The 25,465-nt window shown below is 42.7% G+C and overlaps 2 protein-coding genes and 1 non-coding gene across 6 annotated transcripts in view; 2 read left to right on the forward strand and 1 right to left on the reverse strand.

Moving 5' to 3' along the window:
• The window catches only part of NUFIP1 (nuclear FMR1 interacting protein 1), a 51,125-nt gene extending 38,000 nt beyond the window's left edge, over nucleotides 1-13,125 (reverse strand). Inside the window, exons 1-5 of the mRNA XM_070409036.1 lie at nucleotides 12,715-13,125; nucleotides 10,432-10,514; nucleotides 7,410-7,508; nucleotides 6,213-6,275; nucleotides 3,644-3,720 (exon numbers count right to left, since the gene is read on the reverse strand). Coding sequence (XP_070265137.1) covers nucleotides 3,644-3,720; nucleotides 6,213-6,275; nucleotides 7,410-7,508; nucleotides 10,432-10,514; nucleotides 12,715-13,114 — 722 coding nt within the window. The 5' untranslated portion in view covers nucleotides 13,115-13,125. The remainder of the gene's footprint in view (nucleotides 1-3,643; nucleotides 3,721-6,212; nucleotides 6,276-7,409; nucleotides 7,509-10,431; nucleotides 10,515-12,714) is intronic.
• Nucleotides 13,126-13,237: 112 nt separating this feature from the next.
• Nucleotides 13,238-25,465, forward strand: part of GPALPP1 (GPALPP motifs containing 1) — a 35,502-nt gene continuing 23,274 nt past the window's right edge. For all 4 annotated transcript variants that reach the window (XM_070409039.1, XM_070409038.1, XM_070409037.1 and 1 more), the window contains exons 1-4: nucleotides 13,238-13,419; nucleotides 17,040-17,172; nucleotides 17,878-17,979; nucleotides 22,576-22,684. In XM_070409039.1, coding sequence (XP_070265140.1) covers nucleotides 13,332-13,419; nucleotides 17,040-17,172; nucleotides 17,878-17,979; nucleotides 22,576-22,684 — 432 coding nt within the window. In that variant the 5' untranslated portion in view covers nucleotides 13,238-13,331. The remainder of the gene's footprint in view (nucleotides 13,420-17,039; nucleotides 17,173-17,877; nucleotides 17,980-22,575; nucleotides 22,685-25,465) is intronic.
• Nucleotides 18,895-19,024, forward strand: LOC139007910 (small nucleolar RNA SNORA17). Its single transcript, XR_011471037.1, has one exon. It is a non-coding gene; the product is annotated as a small nucleolar RNA SNORA17 (small nucleolar RNA).

A 25,465-nucleotide genomic window follows, 5' to 3' on the forward strand; every position in this document is an offset into this window, starting at 1 on the left:
ATAAAAACCCACGCTCTAAACAAAAATATGAACATCAGTTTGTGAAAGCTTATTCATAATCATCAAATACTGGAAACATCTTAAATGTTCCTCAACTGGGAAATGGATAAACAAACTGTGATATATTCATATATGTGACACCCATATGGGACAGAACAATAGCGATAGAAAGGAATAACCTACTGCTACGTGCAACAACAGAAATGAATCTCAAATGCACTGTGCTAAGTGAAAAAGACAAATTCAAAAGCTACAGACAGTATGATATCATTTATATAATGTTCTGCAAAAATACAAATAAGAACAGAAAACAGATCAGTGGTAGCCAGGGACTGAAGGTTGGGGGAGAAGTCAACCACAAAGGCGATAAGGGAATGTTTTGGGGTGACAGAATACTATTCTTTATCTTCACTGTGGTGATTACATAGATATACACATTTGTCAGAACTATGCATTCAAGAGGGGAGTTTCACTGTATGTATAACATACCTTAAAATAAATGGAGAGGAGGGGGCAGGAACTAGACCTCTTACAAGAAACCTTTCAAAATGAATTGATGACCTGCTTTCCAGAGACTCCAAGTATCCCTTGACCAGACATTATTATCCCTACACTAGAGGCCTGGTGCATGAAATTTGTGCATGGGGGGGAGGGTCCCCCTAAGCCCAGCCTGCACCCTCTCCAATCCAGGACCCCTCGGACATCCCTCTCACAATCCTGGACCTAACCACTCACCTGCCTGCCTACCTGCCTGATCGCCCCTAACTGCCCCTCTGTCCGCCTGATCACCCCTAACCACCTCTGCCTGCTGGCCCGATTGCCCCTCACTGCCGCCCCTGCAGGCCTGGTTGCCCCTAACTGCCCCCCTGCCGGCCTAATCACCCCTAATTGCCTCTGCCTGCCGGCCTGACCACCCCCAATTGCCACCCCCCCCTGCTGGCCTGGTTGCCCCCAACTGCCCCCTCTGCCGGCCTGGTCACCCCACGCAGCCTGCTGCTCGGTCATTTGGTCACCCCTCACTAACCCCCCTGCCGGCCTGGTCGCCCCACGCAGCCTGCTGCTTGGTCGTTTGGTCATCCCTCACTAACCCTCCTGCCAGCCTGGTCACCTCACACAGCCTGTTTGGTCGTTCGTTCGGTTGCGATGGTCACTTAGGCTTTTATATAGATAGATAGCTAAACTTAAAAATGCTCCAGTTGTCTATAATCTCATGGGCACATCATGTACAATGATCCTACATCTCATGAGTGAGAGTATTCAAGGCAAAAGTCTACACCTATCTACTTTCAGTTACCTTGACCATATATAGTAAAATCTTTGCCTTTCCAAATACTGAATGTTTACCTCTAATTTTCAAGATAAACTATTGTCAAGAAAATATTCAAAGATTTCGTAATATAACATAAATGCAAGGTTTGCTGAGATTTTTCACTAACATTAGAAAATCAAATTAGTCTTCTATCAGGGACTTTATATAAACACATGATACCCAAGCTAGTTTGCATCTTAAAATTCCTCAGTTTCTCTAACAGATTTTTTTCCCATTAAAGCACTAGTTGCACAACACCACAAGGGGGCATAGTTCACACACCTATGGGGAAAGCTACTGTAGAAACTACTGCATTCAAATACAATCAATTTGATTTGTCTCAATGATTGTCCAATGTAGTGAGAATTTAATGTTCAAAACCACAGCCATTTAATTAGTATTAGTTATATTACTAATTTACAACCATAATTATTAATCAGATAAACACATTTCTGCCCAATTTCTATTTTTTTCTTTTGACCAATACAAAAGTTTAACAAAAGTTCAATATGAAAATGGACAGGACTCATTTTTTTTTTTTTTTAAATATATTTTATTGATTTTTTACAGAGAGGAAGGGAGAGAGATAGAGAGTTAGAAACATCGATGAGAGAGAAACATCGATCAGCTGCCTCCTGTACATCTCCCACTGGGGATGTGCCCGCAACCCAGGTACATGCCCTTGACCGGAATCGAACCCGGGACCCTTCGGTCCGCAGGCCGACGCTCTATCCACTGAGCCAAACCGGTTTCGGCAGGACTCAATTTTTATATTGTAATAAAACAAGTGCTGTGGAGAGGGAACATGTGGAAGCAGTTGATTTCTCTGGTGAATATAGCCATTCTTTATACTCATTCCAAGACTTCTAACATTTTCTCATATTACCACCATTCCAGTATTGTTCTGTTGCATCTCCACACATTAATCTATCACAAGATTCCCGCAATATTCCTTGGACATGTCTGCCACCATTTGATTTCAACGATAACTTCTCGTCTATACATTTTTTTAACTAGGGAGGGCGAGCTTTGCTCATGGTGTCTAAATGAGCTGTAAGATACTTCCAAACAAAATGAATTCATGGGCTCTCTTCTGCCCAATTTCTTTAAAAATAACAAAAGTATAGTTTAAAACATGAATTTAACATGTTGCTCAATGGTTAGAGTGTCGGCCCTTCGCACCAAAGGATCATGGGTTTGATTCCCCGTCAAGGGCACATATCTGGGTTGCAGGTTTGATCCCTGGCCTAATCGGGGCACGTGCAAGAGGCAAACAATAGATGTGTCTCTCTCACATCAATGTTTCTCTCTGCCTCTCTCTCTCTCTCCCTCCCTCACGTTCTCTCCCTCTCTGCAATTCTCTAAGAAATCAATAGGAAAAATAACCTCAGGTGAAGATTAACAACAACAAAAAGTCTCAGCAAGATTTCTCCAACCACTTACTTATATGTACCAAAATAGAAGTATACACATAATAAAAATATTCCCAAGCTCCATTTATATATATCAACATTTGTAAGATCCCTTATTTCTATGGCACCGTGGCGTATAAACAACCATGTAAAAGATAGTTCTTACATTTGTAAAGCCTATAAGTCATTTTTAAAAAATATATATTTTTATTGATTTCAGAGAGGAAGAGGCAGGGGGGAGAGATAGAAATTCCAATGATGAGAGAGAATTGGCCACCTCCTGCATGCCCCCCCACTGGAGACCGAGCCCGCAACCCAGGAATCGAACCCGGGACCCCCCAGTCCACAGGCCAACGCTCTATCCACTGAGCCAAATCAGCTAGGGCAGTGGTCGGCAAACTCATTAGTCAACAGAGCCAAATATCAACAGTACAACGACTGAAATTTCTTTTGAGAGCCAAATTTTTTAAACTTAAACTATATAGGTAGGTACATTGTTATTAACTTAATTAGGGTACTCCTAAGGCTTAGGAAGAGCCACACTCAAGGGGCCAAAGAGCCGCATGTGGCTCGCGACCCGCAGTTTGCCGACCACGGAGCTAGGGCCTATAAGTCATTTTTTAAAAAGATACATTTGCAAAGTTCATCAATAGGAGCACAATATAGCTTGTCTAAACTAAGAGGCAGAGCAGCTACCAGATACCTTATTCAAAGAAGGGCAAGATATTCTTGCAGACAGATGAGGAAAACTATCCCCAAAGTGGCAGGACTTCAGCTGGGCTAAAGCAATGAGCAGAACTTGAAAGAGAGAGGAGGTATGATTTTCTAGAAGCAGCAGCTTGAGCAAAGTCATTATTTTTAAGTACTCAGCCTTGCCACAGTAAAAGAAAGTTATTTCACTAGTTCTAAACTCTTTACTCACTTTCTTCTTTCTTCTCTCCATCTTGCAATCTCCTCTGGAGTATCTAACTTGATCTTCTTCATACCAGGAGCATGCATCTAGGGGGAAAAAGCCTGCTGAACATCAGGAAGCTTATATATGCTTTTGACTACTAGTAAATCTCAACATTATGGGGGATAATGGAGATTCTATACCCCAAAATTTAAAACTAAGTAAGTGGGTTTTATCCATCCTTACTATGACTTTTCCTTTAAAGAATGACCTGTATATTTAGACTAGAGGCCTGGTGCACAACATTCATGCACTGGGGGGTGGAGGGGTTTTAGGGGGGTGTCCCTCAGCCTGGCCTGCTCGCTCTCTCAGTCCAGGACCCCTCGGGGGATGTCCGTCTGCGGGCTTAGGGGAGCAGGCCTAAGCCGGCAGGCGGACATCCCCCAAGGGGTTCTTAGTGCTGCTGCAGAGGCAGGAGAGGCTCCTGCCACTGCTGCTGCACTCGCCAGCCATGAGCCCGGCTTCTGGCTGAGTGGTGCTCCCCCTGTGGGAGCGCACAGACCACCAGGAGGCAGCTCCTGTGTTGAGCATCTGCCCCCTGGTGGTCAGTGTGCATCATAGCGACCAGTTGTTCCACAGTTTAGTCAATTTGCATATTAGGGTTTTATTATATAGGACTAGAGGCCCGGCGCACAAAAATTTGTGCACTCAGGCGGGGGGGGGGGGTCCCCCAGCCCAGCCTGTGCCCTCTCACAGTCTGGGACCCCTCGGGAGATAACGACCTGCTGGCTTAGGCCTGCTCCCGGGTGGCAGAGGGCAGGCCCAATCCCTAAGAGCAGCCCCTGGTCAGGCTCAGAGCAGGGCCGATTGGGGAGTTGGGGCACCGCCCCGTCATGCACAGAGCAGGGCAGATCGGGAGGTTGCAATGCCACCCTCAGTCACTTTCAGGGTAGACTGATTGGGGAGTTGGGGCACCGCCCCGTCACACTCAAGGCAGGGTCGATGGGGAGGTTGTGGCGCCACCCCCTGTCACGCACAGAGCAGGGCCGATCAGGGGGTTGGGGCGCTGCCCCGTCACTCACAGAGCAGGGCCCATCAGGGGGTTGGGGCGCTGCCCCCTGTCACTCACAGAGCAGGGCCCATCAGGGGGTTGAGGAGCTCCCCCCTGTCACTCACAGAGTAGGGCCGATAGGGGAGCTGGGGCACTGCCCCCTGTCACACACAGAGCAGGGCGGATCAAGGGGTTGGGGCGCTGCACCGTCACACTCAGGGCAGGGCCAATGGGGAGGTTATGGCTCTACCCTGTCACACACAGACCAGGGCCTGTGGAGGGGGGTTGGGGCGCCACCCTCTATCACCCACAGAGCAGGGCCGATCGGGGGTTGGGGCACCGCCACTGTCACACTTAGGGCAGGGCCGATGGAGAGGTTATGGTTCTACTCTGTCACACACAGAGCAGGGCCGATCAGGGGGTTGGTGCGCTGCACCCTGTCACACACAGAACAGCAGGGCAATTGGGGGATTGGGGAGCTCCGCCCCATCAGGCACAGAGCAGGGCTGATCAGGGGGTTTGGGCGCTGCCCCCTGTCACGCTGATCCCGATGCTGGGAGGCATATTACCCTTTTACTATATAGCATAGAGGCCTGGTGCATGGGTGGGGGCCAGCTGGTTTGCCCTGAAGGGTGTCCTGGATCAGGGTGGGCATCCCCACTGGGGTGCCTGGCCAGTCTGGCTGAGGGGCTGAGGGCTGTTTTCCCGCTGGCAGTTGACTAAAAGCTCCCAACCGCTCCTTGTTTTCTTTTTCTTTTTTTATTCTGGGCCAGCTTTAGCTCTGAGGCCTCGCTGCTGAAAACATGGATACAATGTTGCAGTCCGGGGCTGACTGAAAGCGGGGTTTTGTTTAGCTTCTTATTTGCAACATAGTAATAGTTGCCTAGAGTTGTAGTTGAGAGGCCGGCAAGTGAGGCGGGGAACGTTGGAGTCCGCAGTCCGTGGAGGAAGCAAGCCTCCCTGTTTGCTTCAGTGCATGGCTGCCGGCCGCCATCTTGGCTGACAGTTAATTTGCATAAGGATACGCTGATTAGCCAATGGGAAGGGTAGCGGTCGTACACCAATTACCATGTTTCTCTTTTATTAGTGTAGATAAGTGCTATTAATAAGAAAAAAAGGAGTAACATAATTTTGGTAACAAAGTAAATGCATCCACTTTTCAACTGACATTAAAGACCCAAATTAATGACCTAACAACCAAAATTGAGGGAAGTAGCTAAAGAAATAATGAATACACAAAACAATTTGAAGAAGCATGGTGTAGAAAAACCACCATAGAATTTGGAGTTAAAAAACTCAAATGCAAGAATCCGTTTCTGAGGACGTGGGCAAATCATTATTTCATCTCTTAAATGGGGCCAATATTTATCTACTTTACATAGTTGTTTGTGAGGATAAAATTGATTAATAGATGTAAAATTGCCTTACAAAGTACTGCATAAATGTTAGTTATTATTAGGCTATGTAAAATGAAGAGCTATTGAAGATAATAGATCAACGAAATGAAAAGAGCACATATCGAAAAAACACAAAACCACAAGAACTTACATTTCTCCAATGGAATTGGACAATCTTCTCATGTGCACTAAAAGAGCAATCTACTTCCGGACACTGTAAAAATTAAACAAAAAAGATTATTCAATGTTTTCTATGTTAAATATACCCATTACTACATATACAGCCGTCTTCTAGTCATATTACATAGTTATCCCATCTATATGGTGTTGTCACTCATAGTTATGTCAATAGCAAAACAAAGATCACTTCAGAACAGAGTTATTTAAAAAGAAATGACATCCCTAGCTGGTTTGGCTCAGTGGATAGTGTCAGCCTGTGGACTAAAAGATCCCAGGTTCGATTCCAGTCAAGGGCACATGCCCAGGTTGTGGGCTCGATCCCCAGGAGGGAGCGTGCAGGAGGCAGCCGATCAATGATTCTCTCATCATTATGTTTCTATCTCTCTCCCTCTCCTTTCCTCTCTGAAATCAATAAAAATATATTTTTAAAAAGAAATGACATTTTCAAAGTATATAGTACAGTAATACGTATTATTTACTTTATTCCTAAAAGTGAGGGGCATTTCTATAACCTCAAAGAGAATCTTTTCCAAACTAAGAACTTTCTCTTTAATTTTGCTTCTCAAATATTCTGGTTAAAAAAAAAAAAAATTTAAGTACTTAATAAGATCCAGACCATCCTTAGAGTGTGATGGGCCATGGCAAATTAGAGTGTGATCAATGGTCAAGGGCAGCCTTAAAAGGAAAAGAACTTACAAAGGTGCACAGAGCAACTGGAGGGGAGAACCAGCCCTCTTACGAGGCAGAGGCACCCGCACATACTGACAGCTGCCAGACTGTCCTTCTTACCTCTTCCTGCAGCAGTGGGCTCTCCACCCTCAAACTGCAAATCCCAGGGTCACTGTTCCAATTTGTCAGATCATCAAACATTTCTATGAACTATAAGCTTTTAAGGAATAGAAGCACAGAATTTCTACCAAATAATACCCATTTTGTTAAAATTATTTCAGGATAGCCTAGCTGGCATGGCTCAGCGGTTGAGCATCAACCTATGAACCAAGAGGTCACAGTTCAATTCCTGGTTGGGCCACATGACGGGGTTGCAGGCTTGATCCCCAGTGGGGGGCATGCAGGAGGCAGCCAATCGTTGACTCTCTCTCATCATTTGTTTCTATATCTCTCACCCTTTCTCTTCCTCTGAAATCAATAAAAATAAAAAAAAAACTACCTTCATATGTTCAGACATGTGTTTATCATATTTTTCTTGATTTTTGAAACCACGATCACAGGTATCACAAAAATAGTGGAAAACTGGTTCTTTTCTTTTCTGCAAAGGAAAATGAAGAGGCATTAGGCTTTAGATGAAAAATATTTCATCGGTAATAAAAATAGAACTATCCTTCTAGTAATACACACTTTGATTTTTCACATAATCTTTATACATAGAAGAAACTCCTGAATATCTACACTAATAAAAGAGAAACATGGTAATTGGCGTACGACCGCTACCCTTCCCATTGGCTAATCAGCGTATCCTTATGCAAATTAACTGTCAGCCAAGATGGCGGCCGGCAGCCAGGCAGCTGGAAGCTAACAGGAGGCTTGCTTGCTGTGGACTCCAACGTTCCCCGCTGGCCTCTGAGCTTCAGTTGGAAACATAGTAACATTTATAGAAGATAAACAAAACTCCAGAAAGCTCCTGTCAGTCAGCCGGGATCTCAGAACTGGAGCCGCAACATTGTTTTGAATACAGAAAACAAAGGCCAGAAACCTGCTTTCAGCCGAGCCTCAGAGAGAAAGCCGGCTCTCAGCTCCAGTGACAGCCATAGAAGGTAAATAAATGCCAGAATAAAAAAAAAAAAGAAAAAAAGGAGAGGTTTGGAGCTTCAGTCGCCCGCCAGCCTGAAAACGGCCCTCAGCCCCTCACCCAGACTGGCCAGGCACCCCAGTGGGGACCCCCACCCTGAAGCAACAAGATGGCGGCTAATTTGCATACTGAAGGCAGGCGGCAGCAGGCAAGGCTGTCTGCGGTCTGGGACCCGGATCTGTGACCCTGCCGGGCGGGATCAACGGAGCCGAGAGGCCTCCCGGCACCGGGATCAGCGTGACAGGGGGCAGCGCCCAAACCCCCTGATTGCCCTGCGGGTCTGTGTGTGACAGGGGGCAGCGCCCCAACCCCCTGATCAGCCCTGCTCTGTGGGTGATAGAGGGCGGCGCCCCAACTCCCTGATTGCCCTGCGGCTCTGTGTGTGACAGTGGTGGCGCCCCAACCCCCTCACAGGCCCTGCTCTGTGTGAGACGGGGTAGAGCCATACCTCCCCATCGGCCCTGCCCTGAGTGTGACAGGGTGTGGCACCTCAACTACGCCCCCCCCCCCCCCCCACGGGCCCTGCTCTGTATGTGACAGGGGGCGGTGCCCCAGCTCCCCTATTGGCCCTACTCTGTGTGTGACAGGGGGGAGCTCCTCAACCCCCTGATTGGCCCTGCTCTGTGTGTGACAGGGGGCAGCTCCCCAACCCCCTGATCGGCCCTGCTCTGTGCATGACAGGGGGGAGCTCCCAAAACCCCTGATTGACCCTGCTCTGTGCATGATAAGGGGGAGCTCCCCAAACCCCTGATGGGCCCTGCTCTGTGTGTGACAGGGTACGGAGCCCCAACCCCTCTAATGGTCTCTGCTCTGTGCATGGCAGGGGGCAGCGCCCCAACCCCCTGATTGGCCCTGCTCTGTGTGTGGCAGGGGGTGGCGCCGCAACTTCCCTATCGACCCTGCCTTGAGTGTGACAGAGGGCGGTGCCCCAACCCCCCAATCGGCCCTACCCTGAGCGTGACTAGGGGTGGCATCGCAACCTCCCCATCCGCCCTGCTCTGTGCATGACAGGGGGCGGCGCCCCAACTCCCCAATCGGCCCTGCTCTGAGCCCGACCAGGGGCTGCACCTAGGGATTGGGCCTGCCCTCTGCCACCCGGGAGCAGGCCTAAGCCAGCAGGTCATTATATCCTGAGGGGTCCCAGACTGCGAGAGGGCACAGGATGGGCTGAGGGACCCCCTCTCCCCCCCGAGTGCACAAATTTTTGTGCACCGGGCCTCTAGTATTACTAATAAAGGGATAATGCTGTTTCTTTTCTTTTAAGCAAAGATATTAGGACAAGTCAGGCACAACAAAAAATTTAAATCTGAGTAGAGCTAATATAAACAGTGAATAGCCTTAGCTGGTTTGGCTCAGTGGATAGAGCGTCGGCCTGTGGATAGAAGGGTCCCAGGTTTGATTCTGGTCAAGGGCACATGCCTGGGTTGTGGGCTCGATCCCCAGTAGGGGGCATGCAGGAGGCAGCCAATCAATGATTCTCTCTCATCATTGATGTTTCTATCTCTCTCTCCCTCTCTCTTCCTCTCTGAAATCAATAAGAAAAAGTGAATAGCTTACAAAGTGGTAACCTAATTAAGACTTAATAGAGCATATATCAAGATGATCTAGAAATAAGTATTTAGTGTAAAAAAAACAGCATTTCATCTTTTGGAAAAAAAATCATATATGTTTAAAACTACACTAGGGGAAAAAAGAATTATTTAGGTAAAGATTAGTTATTTTTTATACCAATTTTTCTATTTTATGCCTAAATATAAAACAAAAAATTACAATGAGAAACTCTATAGGAAATATTTCATGTTGAGATGTTAATAAGTATAGTACAGTTTTTCACAATATTTTGTTAATATTAGCTACATATTTTCATGCCAAAATAAAGAATCTTATTCAACTAATAACATTATTTATATACTTTAGAAGTTGAAAGGCCAGATTGTAAACATCAGAATAAAGCAAGCCCATTTTAAAACTTGGTTTCTGAACATAACCAAGAGTTGTTCCTCCTTAAAAAACATTCAAAAGATTTTTAATTCCATCACCCCTACCAATCTTCTAGTAATATTCATATGTAATTTATATATGTTTTACTTCATTGAGGTTTAATAACATTTACATTTATCTATAATCCTAATTCTCAATAATACTCCTGACACTATAATAAAATGAATTCAATGTTTCCTTTATCTATAATTTTTTCATTTATTTCTCAAAAAGATTTCACTTGAAATTTTTACTTAAGCTAAGATCCTTAAAGATCTTATTATAGCAAAGCTCCACTGTGTCAATAATGGGTGCAAAACACTAAGAGAGTTATGATAGAAGCACAGATATAGAAGAGTAACATAGGGACCAGTGTTACATTCAAGAACATTTTAAAAAATACCTTTTTTTTATGTTTTCTACTGGGAGGGAAGTTGAAGTCAGTAAACTCTGCATCATATTGTTGTGGAAAATAAGAATGTTTAACTGAAAAACAAAAAGAGATCCATAAATGTTTGCAATGAAACAATTATTTAAAATTGTATTTGCTGTAGCATGTCACAAATACTTGAGTTAAAAAATGGTAAACTGCACCTTCTAAGAATAGTAGTTTGAACAAATTATCAAAGATTAAGACTAGTCTATCAAATAAACATTTTTCCAATTAATACATGGTGGCAAGATTAAGTGTCCATAAATGCTTTAGGCATCTAAGCAATGGGCAAGCTAATCTGATAAAATTCAGATTATTTCAAACATTATGTGCAATAATGTAGTTATTTCAAACATTAGAAATGTAATCAGTAAAAACCCTTTTACAGCTCTTTCAACATCAATTTTACACCAGAAAACAACCTCGTGAAATACTTTTTCTCCTAAATTCTTTCCCTTCCCTATTGCCATGACTCAACTCTGAAGCCCTGATCTTTCACCCAGATTACTGTAACAGCCTCCCAAACTGTTTGCCAGTTTCTTCGAACAGACCCTGCACATTGACACCACAAAAAATAATCCTCCAATCATCACAACTCTACTCAAAATCTGCACATGGCTTCCTAGAGGCCTTCATGAGATCCTGGCATATTTTCTCACTCTTTCCCCATACCTCCCACATTCCCTGCCTCAGTCACACTAGAACACTGTAATCTTCAGAACTCTCTTTGTACTGACACCTCTTTGCCTCTGCCTTAAAAGTATCTCTTCCTAAACATCTCCCAAGACATTTCTTCCAAAAGCTGTTCCCAAAGCCTCAACACTCAGAAATCACCTTTTATATGCCTCTATCACCAGTCACACCGTATTGTGATTTACATTTATGAACCATCTCACCTGACTTAGGACTGCCTTAGGCACATTGATATTCCTAGCATTTGGCACAGAATAAACACTGATTTAGATTCAGTGTAATGTAAAAGGAAGTGTATGCAGAGTTGGAGAATAGTGAACAATATCATGTCTTTAAATATGATCTGTATGCTGATGACACCTAAACTTACAACTCCAGCCACAAATCTCCCCTGAAAGTACTAAATAGCTAACAGCCTATTCAACATCTCTACTTGACACACATATTTCTAACTCACTCCTGGTCTGCTCTCCAAATCTGCTCTATCCACATCCTCTCTAGTTGCTTGGCAAAAAAACTATTAAGTTATTCGTATCTCTTTACCTACAGCAAATGGTTTTGGTCCTACTCTACCTTCAAAATATATCTAGAATCACCTCCTGAGCCCCACCCTAAGCCCCACCCTGGTCCAAGTCCCCAATATCTCTCACCTGGAAAACTGCAATAACTTCCTAACTGGCCTCCCTTTCATTCGATTCCTATTGGTAGTCACATTAATCCTTTAAAAATATAGATCAGCCGAAACCGGTTTGGCTCAGTGGATAGAGCCTTGGCCTGCGGACTGAAGGGTCCCGGGTTCGATTCCGGTCAAGGGCATGTGCCTGGGTTGTGGGCACATCCCCAGTAGGAGATGTGCAGGAGGCAGCTGATCGATGTTTCTCTCTCATCAATGTTTCTAACTCTCTATCTCTCTCCCTTCCTCTCTGTAAAAAATCAATAAAATATATATTTTTTAAAAATATATATATCAAATCATGTCACTCCTTTGCACTATCCATATCACAACAGTAAAAATCCAAGTCCCATCAACTACAAAGCCCTCACAGGTCTGCCCTATCCCGCAATTTTCTACAGGCTCATTCCTCTTTAGACACACGGATCTGTACAGCTCCTGCCTCGAGGCCTTTGCAGTTGCTGTTCGTCCCACCTGTATCCCTATTCCCCCAGAAGTTCCCCCGGGTCTGATCTTTCGCCTCCTTGACGTCTTTTCACAAATGTCACCTTCCTTAGGACTGACACTTAAAACTGCACTACCTATCCGTCTTTTCTTTACCTCCCTCCGTAGCACTCACTGCCTTCAAACACACCTTCATTTTGTCTGTTTCCCTACACCAGATGTTTCCTACCACATTCCCAGTTCCCGATACATAGTTGGAACTCCATAACCAACCGCTCAATTGAATGAAAACATTCCTGTCGGACCAATTGTGAGACGTGAGTGATCAGACTCCCACGAGTGCAGCGCAAAATCAGAAGGGGCGGGGAAGGCAGAAAAAGTGAAGAGGGAAGAAGGGGAGGAGGGGAAAGGCAGGGGGTGGCACGGGGGGAGCAGCAGCCTACCTGGGGTGTGGTGGGACGTCTGATGCGGAGGGAAACTGCTAGGAGGCGGTCTCCAGTGCCAAGATGTCGAAGCCTGGAAATTCCAGGAAGGCTGGCCGCTGATCTGAGGCTGAGCATCAAGGCGGGACTGGGTGTCGAAGAGGGTCTGGGTCCCGGGAAGAACCGGGGCGTCGAAGCGCGGAGGCGCCACGGTGTCCGTGGGGGGCTGCGTATCCGAGCCAGGCTCCGACCCCGCGGCGGGAGGCGGCGACGACGGCGGCGGCGGCGGCGGCAACATGGCCCAGAGCATCCACTTGTGCTGCAGCGGGACCGGGTCGCTCAGAGGCCCCAACGTGGGGATCCGCTCCGGGGCCGAAAACCACCCCGCGGGAGTCACGAACCCGCTAGCCGGCTCAGCCATGCCACCTTCAGTCTGGGAGCTCGGCGTGCGAATTGGCGCCGGCCGCACGTCACTTCCGCCATCGCGAGTTACGCGGCTCAGCCAACCACAAGCTGAAACGTCATCGGTCCGCGCCGGGAAAACTTCCTGCATCTGCGAAGGATCGCAGGCTGGTTAGGAGGAAGGCTTGACTCCGTGTATATAGACTTGCCAGCGGGATCAGTACCGGCCACCGCGCATGGCGAGGGATCTGATCGGGCCGGCACTGCCGCCCGGCTTCAAGGCCCTCGGGGCAGCGGGGGACGAGGAGCGGGACCCCAGCCCCGGTAAGCTGCGGCGCGCCCCGCCGGCCAGGCCCCCCCGGCCCTTCCCTGCCCGCCCAGCGGTCTGAGTGCCAGTCAGGCCTGGAGAGCGGGGAAGTGGGGAGAGGGGTGTGGGCGACCCGAGCTAACTTTGCTTCCCAAGCCGTACCAGTGGGGGAAGGAGGCGTGGGGGCCTCGGAAACGAGTTTCGATCTGGTAGTTATTATAATAGTGATGTGTTCCCACTGAGCGTTAAATGGCTGGACGCTTTGCGAAACTATCAATGCACATTCAGTCCGTTAATCCTCGTAGCAACTGTGTAAATTAGAGATTATTCTTGCTGTCGAGGAAAGAACGTGTCCAAACTTATAGAAAAGTTTTGTGGAAATCGATATTTTTATTGATTTCAGAGAGAGGAAGGGAGCGGGATACAGAGATTAGAAACATCAATGACGAGAGAGGTCATTGATCGGCTGCCTCCTGCACGTCCCCCACTGGAGACCGAGCCCAGGGATCTGACCCGTGATCTCCCAGTTCATGGGGTCGAGGCTCAACCACTGAGCCACAGCGGCGGGGCTATTTAAGCCAAATCTTTGTGGACATGCCCCGAATAAAGATCTGAACGGGTTGAGAAAATGCTCAAAAGAATGGCAGTTTTGCAGTTCTTTTTATGTATTTAGTATCAAAGGGGAAAAAGTAAGGAAGGTACATGAAATCCACTGGTGGTAGATTAAGGGAAGTGGAAAGCAAAGCGGGGAAATCTCTAGGATTAAATAAAAAGCAAAGTGAAGAAACACTTTTACATTGATGTGTACAAGATAGTCACCTAAAATTTGTAGTACATAAAGATGGTACGCAACAAGATAACAGTGAGGGCTCCGGTGTTCTCTGGTGGTCCTGTGCTCTGGTGACAGTAAAGTTGATCACCTTTTCATGGGTTTGGTTTTTTGTTTTTGTTTTGTTTGTTTTTTGTTTTGTCATTTGGATATGTGTCAAGTCTTTTGCTCACTTTTTCTTTGAGTTGTCCCTTTTCTTACTGGTTTGTAGAGTTCTTTATATAGTCTGGACAAAAGTCATTTTTCAGCATGAATCTTTTTTCAGAGATGTGTGCTGCAAATATTTTCTCTAATTCTATGAGTTTTTGATCTCTCATTAGTATATTATGATGAACATAAGTTCTTAATTTTCATATACTCTGGTTTTCAATTTAATTTAAATTTTATTGAATTTATTGGGGTGATACTGGTTAACTAAATATCACAGATTTCAGGTGCACAGTTCTACCACCCATCATCTGTACACTACATTGTGCGTTCAACACCCCAAGTCAAGTCTCTTCCCATCACCATTTATCCTCCCTATACCCTTCCACACCTCCCCCCAGCAATCACTACACTGTTGTCTGTGCCCATGATTTTTCTCTCTCTTTTTTTTTTTTCTTTTTTGGTCAATCCCTTCACCCAGCCCTGCAACCCCACCTAACCCCCCATAGATGTCAGCCTGCTCTCTATGACTCTGTCACTATTTTCCTTGTTGGTTCATTTTGTTTATTAGATTCTACATTGAGTGAAATCATATGGTACCTGTCTTTCTCTGTCTTATTTCATTTAGCACAATGTTCTCCAGGTCTATCCATGCTGTGGCAAAGGGTAAGATTTTCTTTTTGTCGGCCAAGTAGTATTCCACTGTGTAAATGTACCACGGTTTTTTTATGCACTCATCTTCTGATGGACACTTGCACTGCTTCCAAATCTTGGCTACTGTAAATAATGCTGCAATGAACATAGGGGTGCATAGATAGTATTATTTCAAATTAGTGTTTTGGGTTTCTTTGGATAAATTTCTGGAAGTGGAATCACTGGGCCATATGGCAATTCCATTTTTAATTTTTTGAGGTAACTCCATACTGCTTTCCACAGTGACTGCACCAGTCTGCATTCCTATCAACAGTGCACAACAGTTCCCTTTTCTTCCCATCATTGCTAACATTTGTTGTTTGTTGATGTATTGACGATAGCCATTTTGACAAGTGTAGGTGATATCCCATTGTGGTTTTAATTTGCATTTCTCTGATGATTAGTGACACTGAGCATCTTTTCATATACCTTTTGGCCATCTGTATGTTCTCTTTGGAGAAGTGTCTATTCTGGTCCTTTGCCCATTTCTTTCTTTTTTTTTTTTTTAATATGTTTTATTGATTTTTTTACAGAGAGGAAGGGAGAGGGATAGAGAGTTAGAAACATCCATGAGAGAGAAACATCCATCAGCTGCCTCCTGCACACCCCCTACTGGGGATATGCCTGCAACCAAGGTACATAACCTTGACCAGAATCGAACCTGGGACTCTTCAGTCCACAGGCCGACGCTCTAGCTACTGAGCCAAACTGGTCAGGGCCTTTGCCCATTTCTTAATTAGATTGTTTGGGGGATTTTTGGTGTTAAGTAAGTTCCTTATAAATTTTGGATATTAAGTACTAATCAGATATATCAATGAATATATTCTCCCTTTCAGTGGGTTGTCATTTCATGTTGTTGATGGTTTCCTTTGCTGTGCAAAACTTTTTAGTTTGATGTAGTCCCATTTGTTTATTTTTCCTTTTGTTTTTTTGCCCGAGGAGATATATCAGAAGAAATATTGCTATAAGGAATGTCTGAGATTTTACTGCCTATCCTTTCTTCTAGGATTTTTATGGTTTTAAGTCTGTAGGCCATTTCGAATGTATTCTTGGGTATGGTGTCAAAAAATGGTCTAGTTTCATTTTTTTGCACGTATCTGTCCAGTATTTCCAACACCATTTATTGAATAGACTATCTTTACCCCATTGTATGTTTTTGCCTCTTTTGTCAAATATTAATTGATTATAAAGGCGTGGGTTTATTTCTGGGCTCTATTTTGTTCCACTTATCTATATGTCTGTTTTTATGCCACTACCATGCTGTTTTGATTACTATGGCTTTGTAGTATAGTTGATATCAGGGAGTGTGATTCCTCCATCTTTGTTCTTTCTCAGGATTGCTAAGGCTATTTGGGGTCTTTTGTGTTTCCATATAAGGTTTTGGAATATTTTTTCTAGTTCTGTGGCGTACACCGTTGATATCTTGATAGGAATTCATTGAATTTATAGATTGCTTTGAGAAGTAAGGATACCTATCCATGAACACGGTGTATGCTTCCACTTATCTGTATCTTCTCCCATTTCTTTTTTCAGTATCTTATAATTTTTCGAGTACAGGTCTACATCCTTGGTTAATTTATTCACAGGTATTTTATTCTTTTTGAAGCAATTGAAAATGGGATTGTTTTCTGATAGTTTATTATTGGTGTACAAAAATACAACTGATTTTTTAAATATTTTGTATTCTACTTTACTGAATTCAGTTCTAATAGGTTTTTGGTGGAATCTTTAGGGTTCTGTATATACAATATCATGTCACCTGCAAATAATGACAGTTTTACTTCTTCCTCTCTAATTTGGATGCCTTTTATTTCTTCTTGTACAAAAAAACAGGAGCAAATAAGATTAAAGTCCATAATAAAAGATAGCCAGCCAATGCTATGAATTCAGAAAAGAACTTATAGAATGTCAGCTGGGGCTTCATTGGAACAGTTGTGGCTAGTTATGACATACACGAGAAATCTTTAGTTGCAGGACCAGCTCTACCCCCTAATTATAAGAGCAGTAGTTCAGAGTCATCAGACAGCGATGAGGACAGTAATTCTTTGTACGGAGAAGGAAACCAAGAATCTGAAGAAGATGACACTGGTCCACCTGCAAGGTCAGTCACTTTCTTAATCCAAGCTTCAAACCTAATATACATTGGCTGGAACAGATAGCTAGTAAGGGGGATAGCACATCTGCATTTATACAACACAGGAAGAGATCATTTCATGTGGCATTTTCTCATGAACTATACCTTTTACAAAGAAATTTATTTTAGTAGTACTAAAATAGTAGTCCCATTTTTTTATTTTTCTATATAGATGTGGAGATACCTAGAATTTCAATAAAATTCTTATAGAATTTGTCTTTAAGGTGTTATTAAAGTGACTAAATATTCTAAATAAACCATAGGATTTATTCTTTTAAAATTACCTATGCAATGTATGAGACAGAAATAGCAGCATAAAACTTTTCCTTAAATGAGATTAAAAGCTAAAGTCATAAACTCATTGCTCAGAAACATCTAGCAAACAGACTATTTGAAATTTTGTGAGTGGAATCTTTAACACCACAGAAAATATAGGAAATTGATATGTTAGTGCTGTAAAAAAGTAACCAATTTCTTAACCCTTTTAGGCCAAAAATAAATTCCAGGAAAAGATTAGTAGACGACTTACTGTGGTATTTGTGTGTGTGGGTTTTTTTAATTTGGCAAGATTAATTTTTTCAGTATTTATACAACTATTTGAAGTTAAAAACTAAAATTCTTGTGAAAAAAAATGTTTGACATATGCATAAAGTTACACTACTATGTTTCCAGAAAACAGAGGAGAAATCAAGATGATGATGATTTTGATGATGAAGGATTTTTTGGACCAGCCCTTCCTCCTGGATTTAAAAAGCAGGACGATTCTCCTCCAAGGTGATAATGCATAATATTTCAGGCCAGTCTTTTCTAAATATTTTAACTGGAGCATGGTAGTTCATTAAAGAGTTTTCTGTGATTGTTTTTTACTTACATGTTTTTATAACATTTGAAATTCATATAATGCAAATAATTATTTAAACAAACTTTTAAGTAATCTTTTAAATAATTATAATAAAATTTTCTATAATTATTTACATGTTTATGACACTTTCATAGTTTATAGAACCTCCTCATCTCTTATTTGATACACAAGTGTTTTGTGGTAGGCTGAGTGGAACATTATCCTTCTTTCCCCTTTTTGTAAATAGATAAGGTTGCACACACAGTAAGTGGTAGCCCTGGGGCCTAGAATCCTGGTATTTGACTTCTAACCCAGACTTTTTCATTTCACATGTATATATACACACACACACGTGTGTGTATCTTATATGGTGCCTGGCACAGAGTAAGCGCATAGTAAGTATTGATTCCTGTCTTCTTGGAATTGCAAAATTTTGAAATACTAAATATGAAATCACACACCAAATTGTTTATAATTCATAATACTATAAACCAATATAAGAGCAAGTTAAAAAAAAGCCTGTTGTACATATTATATTCAGAGTTTATCATCACATTTGTCAGCTCCTTGTTTTCAGAAATACAGGGATAGACAATCTACTGTCTGTTTTTGGATGGCCCCCAAGCTAAGAATGATCTTTGAAGAGCCATTAAAAAACAAACACAAATATACAGCCGAGACCCAAATGTGGCCCTCAAAGCCTAAAATATCTTATCTGGCCTGTTACAGAAAATTTGCTGAGAATACAATATTTCTTTTAGGAAAATAAATTATTAGATGTATAGCAGTATCTTTTTTGAGAATTATATTTTGGCAGTAATAAAATACATGTGTAAAATAAATAGGTGACTGCCCCTAGAGGCGTTGCAGGTATGGCTGCCGTGTCGTGCCTGCGTCATTAGGTGGCAGAGAGCAGAGAGGCTCGCCTACGCCCAGCGTCCTGGCCGTGGGCGCCTGGATGGTTGACGGCCTGACACAGAAAAATAAAAATAAAAATAAAAATAAAATAAAATAAATAGGTGGTAGCATATAATGTAGGCAGAAACCTTTTATACAGCCATAATATGTCATGATTATATTCTTATTCTATATTTTAAGATTTCATATACCAGTAATTTTATCTTTACAAATTTCCTGAGGCCATAGAATTAAGCCTTAATTGCTAATAATTGTACTCAGAAAAAAATCCATGGAGTACTTCCTTATATCTTTTGATAACTAATTTGGTCTTTCTAACAGTGCCAAACTTCCCTGTTTTTTATATACAAAATTGTTTTGGCTCAAAGAGGTTTTATGAACCAAGACAAGAGGTTATGAATGGCTAGGGTCAGAACCCAGACCTGATTGTCAGTACTGTTTTTCCTCTGCCAGGGAGCTTGTCTGGGAGGCTCTCATTGAGCACAGTGCAACCTGGAAAATTCAGCTTAGGACTTCACCATCTTGTTTGGTAATAATGGCTCAGTGACATCTCTGGAAAAAGACATTGGTATGAAAGAAAGGATAAAGAAACTTGAAAGTATGAACAAGAGTAGAAAATGTCTTTTATTTTTCCTCTATACAAAGTATTCTCTTTTTAAGACCCAGAAGTTAGGCAGTTCTCCCTTCTGGACTGATGGTTGTTCCCTCAGTTTAAAAGAAAATGAACTTTTCATTAAGTGGTTCAGGGTTCAAACTTCAGCTCTGCCACCTATTAGTGTGTGTTGCCTTCGAGCGTTATTTTGCTCACCTAGAAAATGGAGTGACTCATATCTGGCAAAGTTACTTTACGGAAACAGTTACACTGGTTGAAATGTGGTCAGCACAGCACCTTTTCCTTTTTCTCAAATGCACTCTTTTCTGTACACTTCACATCATTTTTAGATTAGTGAGGACAAGGCTTAGATTTTTGATACGTGTAACCTAAGTTACTAACATCCGTTGTGTGCATGTGCTATACATGTCCTTCAAACTCAGTTTATACTTCAGAAGTTTGGACTATAATTACAATGCTCCTAATGTATTTTTCAGTGGACAGTGAATATTAAAACTGAAAACCAAGGCACAAAATAGAAAAACATCCTCATAAGCTTTAGTCCATAATAACAACTCTTTTTAATTACCATTTTTATTTAAAACTAGAGGCCCGGTGCACCAGTGGGGTCCCTGGGCCTAGCCTGTGGGGATCAGGCCAAAACCGGCTCTCCCACATACCCTGAGGGGTCCCAGATTGTGAGAGGGCAGTTCTCAGGTGACGCACCCCAGAATCGGAATCGGACTCCCTCCTCTCTGATTCCAGGTGCATTACCCAAGAACCGACAACCACCACTGCCAAGTGACCTCAGCTTGGCAGTTCCTGCGTTGAGCAGCTGACCCTTGGTGGTCAGTGCGCGACATAGCTATTGGCTGGTCAGCCAGTCGCTTAGGCCCGTGGTCGGCAAACCACAGCTCATGAGCCACATGCACAGAAGTGCAAAATACCACGTGCAGGCACGCATGTACAGTGCAATTGAAACTTCGTGGCCCATGCACAGAAGTTGGTATTTTGTGGAAGAGCCACACTGAAGGGGACAAAGAGCCACATGTGGCTCTCGAGCCACAGTTTGCCGAGCCGCAGTTTGCCGACCACTGGCTTAGGCTATTATCCTATCTAATAATAGACGAACATGGTAATTGACCATACCTTCACTACGCCTCCTATTGGCTAATCAGCGTGATATGCAAATTAACCACCAACCAAGATGGTGGCTAATTTGCATATACCGGATGGGAGCGAAGACTGAAGACACCGTAAAAGGAAGCCAAGCAACAGAGCCGAGGTAGCGGAGACGGGCAGGAGAGAAGCGGCAGAGACGGGTGGGGTAGCAGCCCCAGAGAGGGGCGTGGTAGCAGCGGCAGAAATGGGCTGGATAGCAGCGGCAGAGAAGGGTGGGGTAGGAATGGCAGAGACGGGAGTGAAGCCCTATTCTTGCAGGAATCTTCCTGCAACGGGCTTCTAGTATACCTATACAGTGGGGCCTTGACTTACGAGTGTCCCGACTAATGAGTTTTTCGAGATATGAGCCATCTCTCGGCCGATTTTTTGCTTTGAGTTGCGAGCTAAAATTCGGGTTACAAGCCAGCTTCAGATACCCGACCGCTAGTTGGCGCAGCGAACATCACAGTGAACGCCACAACATCAGCCCAGCATTCAATTCATTGTAATGGTGAAAATTGATTTGACATACGAGTAATTTGAGTTAGGAGCTCCGTCATGGAACAAATTAAACTCGTAAGTCAAGGCCCCACTGTATAGATAGTTCTTTTAGGAAGTGGGTATATGCCACTGCCATAAAGATTGAGAATTACAGATTTGGTATCTAACCATTGACTAACAAATAGAAATAAAAATCCAAAAATTAGATTTTTTATATTAAGTGGGAAAATACTAAATTATAAATAAAAATATCCTATATAATAAAAGAGAAACATGTAAATTTATCATCCCTCTGCTATGCTCACCAGCCAATCAGAAGTGAGTATGCAGATTCACCCAACACAGATGGCGGGTTAATTTGTATACACAGGTGCCAGGCGAGAGCAGAGTGGGACAGCCGGTGGAGAGTGGAGCGGCTTGGGGAAATTGGCTCCCCAAGCCGCCAGAGTGAGAGCAGAGAGTGAGAGCTTGGCAGAGTGGGAGGCCATGGGACAGAGACAGAGCAGAAAGGGAAAACCAAGATCGCGGGGAGCACCAGGATTTCTGGGAATAGTTGTTTTGGTGGCAGCCCCAGGACTGGAAGCAGAAGACCAGAGCGCGGGGAGCACCAGGAATGCTGGGAATCGTAGTTCTGGTGGCAGACGGATCTCCTAGACCAGTGATGGTGAACCTATGACACACGTGTCAGAGGTGACACGCGAACTCATTTTTTTGGTTGATTTTTCTTTGTTAAATGGCATTTTAATATATAAAATAAATATCAAAAATATAAGTCTTTGTTTTACTATGGTTGCAGATATCAAAAAATTTCTATATGTGACACGGCACCAGAGTTAAGTTAGGGTTTTTCAAAATGCTGACACGCCGAGCTCAAAAGATTCGCCATCACTGTCCTAGACACTAGAGCAAAGTGAGCCTGGAGCAAGTTACTGTTGAAGTCGGGGATGGAGGGAAAGCAAAGGTCAGAGACATAAGTAAAATCAGAGTGTCTAGGAAAAATTAAAGGGAAGATATCCTAAAACTTCCAGGAAATCTCCACCAATGAAGCAAAGAAAAAAAAAATGCCTCTATTATTCTGTGAGCAACAAACCAAACTGAGTTGGGGTCTCAGACAATTCACTCATATGATTGCAAAGACAGACAGGAACTCTCAGATGGAGAGGACTCCCCTGAGGGCTCCCAGATTTGAGAGGTGCAGGTCGGGCTGAGGTAACACCCCCCCCCCCCCCCGCCCCAGTGCATGAATGTCGTGCACCAGGCCTCTATTTTCTGGCTTTTTATCATTTTTGTGAATTTTATTCTGACAACTGCTTTTTAAAGTCAGGGGAAAATGATAAAGGTGCATTTTATTTTTCAGGCCTATAATAGGTCCTGCATTACCACCTGGTTTTATTAAATCTTCACAGAAAAGTGACAAAGGCAGAGATGATCCAGGACACCAAGTACCATCATATTTCAACTCTAAGGTTTGGAAAATTTTTGTTTAAAGGATAAGCTGTAACAAACTCAAGACTTTACATAATTTTTAAATAATAGTAATGACTACAGTTATTTGACTCAAATGTGATGTAAGACAGTCATATTCAGATTAATTGAGGATTATGGCATAGGTAGATAAATCAATTATAATATAAGACCTGAGATTCTATTAGAAAAATAATATGTAATGTTGGAAGGGTATTACATTTTCATGATAATCCTTGAAAGGAAGCTTCAAAGTGCTAGAAAATAGAACATGATGAAAAATGTAAGGAATCAATGTGATCTGACCCAGAACAGAGAAAGCTGAGGAATTTTTAAATAATGATCTTTACCTTGGAATTAACTCTCTCCTACCTAGCTCTGGTACCTGTATATAGCAAAGGCACTGGCGGATAAGTAATTTTATGCAAAGATAGATCAAGTGATTTTGGAGTCAAGAGTGAAGACTGTTTTCTTGTTGGAAGCCAGATCTTCAACACAAGCTGAGATTTGTACAGTGCTTTATAATTTTTAATGCATGTTACTCATATGGATATTATTTTATCTTCTCTATGTTGTTATGAAATAGATGTTATGAAATAGATATGATCACATCTTACAGATGCTAGAAACCAGAAAAATTGGCTAATATACACAAGATTGCACATTTTTTTCTTATTAAAGCCCCAGTTCTTATGCCTTTAAATCACTTGTTCATTCTGCTATTCTGTGTGGCTTCCTGTATGTTTATCTTTACTGAGTATTCAGCAGTTACACTGAGGTTGTTATTAAAGGAAATACTATGCAGTGGTTAAGATCATGAACTTCAGAATCATTTATTCATTCTTTCAACATTATAGAGCTCTTACAGTGTGTCAAGCATATAGTCACAGAAATTAATCTGTCAACAAATTATTTTGTTCCTACCTACAAAGTCATTCAGAATCCAGCCACTTCTGTTACCACCCTGGTCCAAATCAACATCATATTTCACCTCTTTTATTGGTTTTTATGCTTTAGCCCTTATTCCTCAATTACCTCTTCTCAATGCAGCAGCTAGAGTTGCCTCGGTGAAACAAAGTCAGATCATGTCACACACTCAGGACCATAAATTTTTCTTCCTCTGCATAAAGCCAAAGTCCTTACAGGGCCCTTTACAATCTGGCCTCCATTAGCTCCTTGACTTTCTCTCTATTTTGATCTGACCACACTGGGCTCCTTGCCATACCTTCTCAAATAAACAGGTAGGCGTTTACCCCTGAGCCTTTATACCTGCTAAGTCTCTCCAAAATGGTCTTCCCTAGATATCTTTGTCTTGCCTCAGATTTTTGCTGGACTGTCACCTAAAAGAGGTTATTTCTGACCTCCTAATTTAAAATTGCTAACTCCTTTTCCCTTTAATTCTATCCCCTTCCCTCCTTTAATTTTCTCCATACTATTTATCACTACCTAAGATACCATTTACTTTACTGCTTCTTTTTGTTTATTATTAACTTCTCCTTGTGAGAATATGAGTCCATTGAGGACAGAGATTTTTGTCTTATCTCTAGTAGACATTCAAAGTATTTGCTGAATGAATAAGTCAGACACAGTCCCTGCTCTCATTGCTTAGTGTAGTGGGGAATATATACAGTAAACAAATACTGCCTAATATGAGTGATTCAAAAGGTGAGACAAAATATAGTGGAACCATGACAGGGAAATCTAATCTGAAGAAATGAGGAAGTCTTTTTTTCTGAGAAAATGTCTAAACTGAAGATGGATGAGTAGGAACTAGCTTAGCAAAAAGGACAGGAAAGATTGGTCCAGCGAGTACAAATAGCTTATTTGAAAGCAAAAAAAGTACGGAGAGGGAGAAAGGGCTTTAAAAAATTTAGTATGGGGGAGAGACTGAGAGGGGGCCTGGAGGGGGTCAATGGGGAGAACAAGGGGACATATGTAATACTCTCAACAATAAAGAATTATTTAAAAACAATTAGTATGGTTAGAGTGGAGAGAATGAGGAAAGAGTTAAGGGAGAGAGGTAGGCAAGAGCTTTGAATCCTGGCGAGCTTAGTTTTCTTATTGGTAGCATACAGGTCGTTATCTTACAGAGTTGTTGTAAGGATAAATTAGAACAGTGGGTATTTAATTTATAATAATAATAATTATTATTATTACTATTAGTATTAGTATTATTACCACCTCTACTACCCATGCCATGAGAGTAACTTTGAAGAATTTATACTGAGTATAGAAATCCTTTCTAATAAGGTGCTTAAATACAGGAATAAATTATCAGAGGTAGGATTCTAGCCAAATGGAAGGCTGAGCCCTCACAGGTTCAGGCTAGGCTTTCCCAGCCACATCACAAAGGAGTGCTGGGGGGAAATAAGATTGCAACAAAATTAATACACTGCTGAGCTTAAAGAAAGGGAAGTCCACAGATGCTAGTAACATTGAGAGAATTCATACCGAGCAGTGAAACACAGTTACACAGCAGAGGGCCACAGTAGTTTTAGAGATGACACCATAGCATACCTGTTCAAGATAATCTTGGTTCTGAATTCTTAGCATTGGAATTTCCCTCCTTTTTCTGTTTTCATATTTCCTCAAAGAGAGGCTTTTCTTAGTCTCTCATTTGTAACATATACCCCCAAATTAAGGCATACATAATAATAATAATAATGGTTAACATTTGTTGAGCCCTTGCCACAAACCAGACACTGCAAAGTACAATATAAACTCATATGTGCATAATTTACTTATATTTGCATAAAAGCATAAATTTAAGTTAATCCGAAAAA

The sequence above is a fragment of the Myotis yumanensis genome, unplaced genomic scaffold (genome assembly GCF_028538775.1).
Source record: "Myotis yumanensis isolate MYYU_CA2020_CCGP unplaced genomic scaffold, mMyoYum1.0.hap1 SCAF_3, whole genome shotgun sequence".
In the NCBI taxonomy this organism is placed as follows: domain Eukaryota; kingdom Metazoa; phylum Chordata; class Mammalia; order Chiroptera; family Vespertilionidae; genus Myotis; species Myotis yumanensis.